Source organism: Hipposideros armiger, unplaced genomic scaffold (assembly GCF_001890085.2).
Source record: "Hipposideros armiger isolate ML-2016 unplaced genomic scaffold, ASM189008v1 scaffold_224, whole genome shotgun sequence".
Lineage (NCBI taxonomy): Eukaryota > Metazoa > Chordata > Mammalia > Chiroptera > Hipposideridae > Hipposideros > Hipposideros armiger.
In genome coordinates, this window is record NW_017731574.1 from 140,536 (window position 1) to 147,247 (window position 6,712).

General features: G+C 53.5%; 1 protein-coding gene across 1 annotated transcript in view; it reads right to left on the minus strand.

Moving 5' to 3' along the window:
* GPI (glucose-6-phosphate isomerase) overlaps positions 1-6,712 on the minus strand; it is a 39,981-nt gene that overhangs the window by 8,275 nt on the left and 24,994 nt on the right. Inside the window, exons 10-12 of the mRNA XM_019654521.1 lie at positions 1,034-1,094; positions 578-621; positions 288-440 (exon numbers count right to left, since the gene is read on the minus strand). Of these exons, the coding sequence (XP_019510066.1) occupies positions 288-440; positions 578-621; positions 1,034-1,094 (258 nt within the window). The remainder of the gene's footprint in view (positions 1-287; positions 441-577; positions 622-1,033; positions 1,095-6,712) is intronic.

Here is a 6,712-nt window from a genome sequence, read left to right on the forward strand (position 1 = left end):
AAAAAAAAAAAAAAGAAACATGCCCTGAACCAAGTCTGGGCCTGGCTGGCCAGGGCATCATGATAACCAGTCATGCCCCTCCCATGGTGTCAAGCTCAGATGACACTCAGATCGAACAGATCCTGGATGCAAAGATTCACCATGAGATGGGGAACAGAGGTTGGCCTGGGTCATGCCCAAAGGGAAAGGGGAAAAGGCCCCTAGGGGGGCAAGAACCTGGACACCTGGGTTCATGGGCTTCCCAGACCCTCCCCAGGCCCCGCTGACCATAAGACGTGGCCTGGTACCTGCTGGAAGTAGGCAGCAAAGCGGTGCAGGTACTGGTCATAGGGCAGCAGGGCATGCGTCTCACACCCAAAGCAGTTGATGTACCAGATACCCAGCAAAGCCAGCAGGACGGGACCGTTCTTCTCCAGGGGCGTCATGCGGAAGTGCTGGTCCTGAAATGAGAACAGGGTGGGTGGGAGCTGAGTGGCTGCCAGGGAGGGAAGGAGGGGAGGGAGGGGCAGGGAGGGAGATGGACTAACCACATGCCTCTGGCCAGTGCTTGGCAGAGAACACAAGCATCAGCACTTACCATCCAGTGAGCCCCCGAGAGCAGCTGCTCAAAGTTGTCAAATCCTGCGACACAAAAGCAGCGTCAACAGAAATGGCTGTGCCCTATGCCCGTCTGGCAGTGGGCACAGCTTCATCTGGAACCAGGGAAAGGCTGGATGTGGAGCCAAAAGAAATCGGACCTGGAGGACATGGGCCTGCAGAAAGCCTCTCTAATGAGAGTCGGCTCTGAGCACAGAAGTGGGTCTAACTCCACCTCACATGGGGAACAGATAGGACTGCAGATGGGAGAGAGAAAGGCCAACCCACAAACTGAAAGGAACACTCGGGCCTTCCCTCCTGACCTGAAAGAAATGTTCCAGCCAAGGGCAGAGAGGCCAGTGGCCTGTAAGGACAGAAAGGGGCTCAGGGACATGAGACCGTCACCCAACCTTAGACTCTCAACATCGTCTCCCCAAACAGAAACACCCACACTCACCCACGTGCAGGGCAATGGAGAGTCCAATGGCTGACCACAGCGAGTAGCGTCCTCCTACCCACTAAGAGAGACAGGAAAAGGTGCTGAGGAAGGGTTGGCATACCCACCCCCCTCCCTCCTGCCACAAAACTTGCCCCCTGAGAGTAATGCTCTTCCGTAAGTGCAGCTCAGAGGGCCTGGGCCCAACCCACCTCTGGGAAGCAAGACAGCAGGCTAGGCGCTGGCAACTCTTGGGCTGACCAACAGGGCAGGCTACACGTGGTACTGATCAGAGCCACAAAGCTCAACGGAAGACCTTACCATGGACGGCCTTCTTTCCACACTGACAGAGCTAGCGCCTCATACTTGTGCCAGACCCGGCCTCCTCAGACACTGACAGACCCAGCACCTTATGCCTGTGCCGGGCCCGGCCTCTTCAAATGCTGACAGAACCCTCACCTCATACCTGTGCCTCCACAGACCTGTGCCCGGCCCCCTCAGACAGCGACAGAGCCAGCACCTCATACCTGTGCCAGGCTCCACATCCTTGGACACTAACAGATCAGAATCTCATACTGGGCCTGGCCGTGCCTCCCAGGACACTGACAGACCCAGCGCCTCATACCTGTGCCAGGTTCCACTTTCTCAGACATCAACAGACCCAGCGCCTCATACCTGTGCCTAGCTCACCTCTTTGGACACTGACAGATCAGAATCTCATACCTGTGCCTGGTCCCGCCTCCTTGGACACCAATAGACCCACTGCCTCGTACCTGTGCCATGCCCTGAATCCTCAGACTATCAGGTCCAATGCCTCATGCCTGTGCCAAAGCACGCTTCCTTGAACAATGAAATATTCATACCTCCTACCTGGCCTTGGGCCTGCTCCCTCTGAAACTGACAGACCCAGCACCTCCTGTCTGGGCCCGTTCCCAACTCCTCGGGCTGTATTGACAAACCTGGTGCCTCACACTTGTGCCAGCCTGCCTCTTGGGACACTGACGGGCCCCCGGCGGTTCATACCTGGGCTCCACTGACCTTCTCAGCCTCGGCCCCAAGACACACTGAGGCCTACTATTCACACTGCCTTTTCATGCCATGTGGTAGATTCCACTTGATATCATCAGAAACCTCAGAACTCCGTTCACCTGTTCCAACTATTTATGGAGCACCTACCACATTCTTAGCACAGGCAACGGAAACAGTCCATGCGAGAGAAAGACGTAAATGAAACAATCATGCCAATTAATATGAAAAAGAGATATAAGAGCTTGGGAGAAAGGAAATACAGTACTGAAACCAAGTATAAAAGGAATCCAAGGGGTGCTTGAGGTAAGATTTGAGAATGAGCAGGCATTCCCCAGGGAAGCACTGGGGGGAACAGAAGCATTCCAGCAGCCAGAACAGCACCAGCCAAGGTCCTGGGGCAAGAGCAGCTTTTCTCAACAGGGAGAGAATTAATCCCCACAGAAAATGCTTTGAGTGACTTCACTTCTCAATTCTCCCAGGGATGGCCCAAGGCTAGTTTCCTTCTAGATGTAAAGGAGAGAGGCTAATGCATTACATTCGATGGATGCCTAGGGCATTGGGGCTTAATTCTCTACTGGAAGCCCACTGAGAGAGGCTGGCCAGGAGGAAGCGCAATCTAGAAGATGAAAGAACTGAGGCTTGGAGGAGGGTAGAAGCTGAGAGGCAAGGCTGGAGAACCAAGAAGTCTGGTGAGGTGAGAATGGAAGTGGTTTCCACCACTTAGGACCCCCAGTGGTCATCCAGAGAAGGATGCTACCCCTGGGGAGTGCAGGAGACTGATTCAGGGGTTTCCATGAAACAGGGGGAGTGGGGAGAATGGGAGAACCAAGTGTGGACCAGAGGTCTCTGGTTTAGGTAATGAAATGAATGGTGGGGCCCTTCTCCTGGAAAGGGTCCAGGTTTTGGGGAACCTTACCTGACAGACACAGTCCTGCTGGCCTGACATGGGCTCTCAAATCTCACATAACAGACAACTCTGGGAACTGAACTAAGTAGACAGCCAGCCCTCAGAATGACAGATTTCAGGCTTCTGACCTTGGCTAAGGCCAGGTCATCAGACCTCACTTTTTTGGACAGCCCAGCAATGCCAGGGTCTGACTTGAGCCTCTGAAACCTCAACCTGCAGATGCAAGTCTTTGGACCTCACAGGTACCTACAGCGGGCCTCTCAGACCACACCTCACTGATGCAGCTCCTCAAGTCAGTTCAACATTCTATGCCTCACCTGCCCGTGCCCCAGACTCACTTTATCTAACCAGGTATAATCCTATCTTTTTCCTCACCTGGGTAACTCAGTCCTTACGCCAACCAGGTCCCAACACTACAGACCACATCTTGGACTAGTTATATAGAGCCCCAGGCCTCTGTAATACCCTGAGCTCTGCCCAACACACCTGATCAGGTGGGGACCTGGCTCAGGGCATTCTATCTGTCCTACCTGATCCAAAGGGCTCTCAAGACCAGTCAGACCCAGGTACACATACCAATGATGACTGTCTTTCCCTTGGTAAGAGTCCACATCACCCATTTAAAGGTGTCCCATCCTATCACTGAAGGTCCCACCTGTGTCTGACCTACCTTATCAGGCCTCACCAGCCCCACCAATTATGCATTCCTGGGCTAGATTGTGCCCACTCATTTCCCCGAAGAAGTCCAGGGCTGCCAATTTGTACCTAAACCCATGTGGCAAGAACCCACTTAAGATCACATTTATATACCTCTGTCCATGTGACCCTGGATCCAGGAACTCACTGACAAGGCCAGCATTGGATGGATGCAATGGTTTCCCCTGGGAGGTTAGCTCTGTCTGTGTCCTACCCCAGTACCTCATACTGCAGGGTTATACACCTGTCAGAGGCAGGAGTCAGACAGCACAGCTAATTGACCAGGCTTCACATACTGGTCTGGGCCTGACCCTTGCATCTCAACCTACAGACCCAGGTCCGCCTCCCTGAGCCCAACTTAGATTCCTCACACCTTCCTGAAAGATCTAGCTCTATCTACACGGGTCTGACCTCAGCTCTCAGGCCAACCTTGAGAAACTCAAGACTATCTCCTGTGTCTGACTTGGCTCTTCACATCTTGTAAACAGATGCAACACTAACAACCCCTGCTTAACCTGGGCACCAACACTACATTGAGGAGTCACAGATCTCATCAGACGTGAAAATCTCTGCATAGCTGTGCTCCACACACCCCACCTGAGACATGTGGTGCTATCTACCTGTGACTAACCCATGCTCCCCAGGCCTAATCTCTAAGACCTGGGTCAACATACCTGAGCTAGAACAATGCTCCGAGAACTTCACCTGCAAGATCCAGGTATACATACCTCTGGCTCCAGAGTCCTTGCTAGAGAGCCACGTCTACCTGCTTGTGTCTAACTTAGGTCCCCAGACCTCTCTGAGCCCCACAGTGTTCTGCCTACCTAAAGAAGACCCCAGTGTTGTGGGCCTGACCCGGGAGGCCACTCTACCCACCCAGGCTGTTCCTCATGCCTCATCAGAAAGACCCAGGGGCATACCTTCCCCTCAGGTACATACCTTCCCCTGAATCCAACACCTGAAAAAGCCAACTCTACCTACCTGTGTTTAACCCTAACTCCTTAGGCCTCCTAAGACACTACACTTGGCAAATGGGCCTTGCTTACCTGCCTCTCACTCTGGTTTCTCAAACCACACTTGGTGGACCAGCTCTACCTACCTGCGGATCAATCCTGGGTCTTCAGACTGCAACTGATGGGCCAGCTCTACCTAGCTGTACATGACCCTGGCTCCTTACACTGTACCTCGTGGGCCAGTTCTACCTACATGTGCTTGATCCTAGCTCCTCAGCCACACCTGGAGGGCCACGTGGCCTACCTGTGTTTGAGCTTGGTTCCTCAGACAGTACCTGGCAGGCCAGCTCTGCCTACCTGTGCTTGACTTTGGTTCCTCCAACCTCACCTGGTGGGCCAAGTCTACCTACCTGTACGTGACTCTGGCTCCTTACACTGTATCTAGTGGGCCAGCTCTGCCTACCTGTGCTTGACCTTGATTTTTCAGACCACACCAGGTGAGACAGTTCTACCTACCTGTGCTTGACCTAGGGCCCTCGGACAGCACCTGGCTGACCATCTCTGCCTACCTGTTCTTTACTTTGGCTCCTCTGACCACACCTGGTGGGCCAGCCAGCTCTGCTACCTGTGGTTGACTTGGCGTGGCTCCTTAGACCACACCAAGTGAGACAGTTTTACCCACCTGTGCTTGACCCTGGGTGCTCAGACCACACATGGCAGGCCAGTTCTGCCTTTCTGTGCTTGATTCTAGGTCCTTAGATAGCACCAGGCAGGCCATTTCCATAAACCTATAGGTGACCTGGACCTTATACTGCAGCTGATAGGCCAGGTCTACCTACCTGTGCTTGACTATGGCTCCTCTGACCACACCAGGTAAGCCAGCTCTACCTACCTGTACATTCTGGCTCCAATCCTGCATCTGGCAGACCAGCTCTGCCTACCTGTGCTTGACCTTGGTTCTTCCGACCACAACTGGTGGGCCAGTTCTACCTACCTATACATGACTCTGGCTCCTATACCTAGTATGCCAGCTCTGCCTACCTGTGCTTGACCTTGGCTCCTCAGACCAAACCAGGTAGGACATTGCTACCCACCTGTGCTTGACCCCAAGTCCTCCGACCTCACCTGGCAGGTCAGTTCTGTAAATCTATAGATGACTCTGGCTCATTAAATTGCAACTGGTGGGCCAGCTCTGCCTAATTGTGCTTGACCTTGGATCCTCAGATATACCAGGCAGGCCAACTCTGCTTACCTGTGCTTTATTTACCCTGGTGCTCAGACCACAGCTAGTGGGACAGTTCTACCTACCTGTGCTTGACCCAGGGTCCTCAAACAGCACCTGGCAGACCAGCTCTGCCTACCTGTGTTTGACCCTGGCTTGTCCAACCATATCTGGTGAGCCTGCTCTACCTACCTGTATATGACCCTTGCTCCTTATACTGTACCTAGGGGGCAGTTCTCCCTACCTGTTCTTAACCCTGGCTCCTCAGACCTCACCTGGTGGGCCAGCTCTGCCTACCTGTACTTGACCTTGGCTCCTCAGACCACACCTGGTGGAATAGTTCTACCTACCTGGTACTTGACCCTGGCTCCTCCAACCACACTTAGTGGACCAGCTCTACCTACCTGTACATGACCCTGGGTTCCTTAGACTGTACCTAGGGGGCAGTTCTCCCTACCTGTTCTTAAGCCTGGCTCCTCAGACCTCACCTGGTGGGCCAGCTCTGCCTACCTGTACTTGACCTTGGATCCTTAGACCACACCTGGTGGGACAGTTCTACGTACCTGGTACTTGACCCTGGGTCTTCCAACCACACTTAGTGGACCAGCTCTACCTACCTGTACATGATCCTTGCTCCTTAGAGTGTACCTAGTGGGCCATCTCTGCCTACCAGTGCTTGACCCTAGTTCCTCAGACTGAACCTGGCAGGCCAGCTCTCTCTAACTATAGATGACCCTGGCTCATTACGTTGCAACTGGTGGGCCAGCTCTTATCTACCTGTGCTTGACCTTGGGTCCCAGACCACAGCTAGCAGGCCAGCTCTGCCTATTTTTTTTTTTTTTAATAGCTGTGCCATCCTGCCACCTGTTGGCAGCTCAGCTCGGGACGTGACT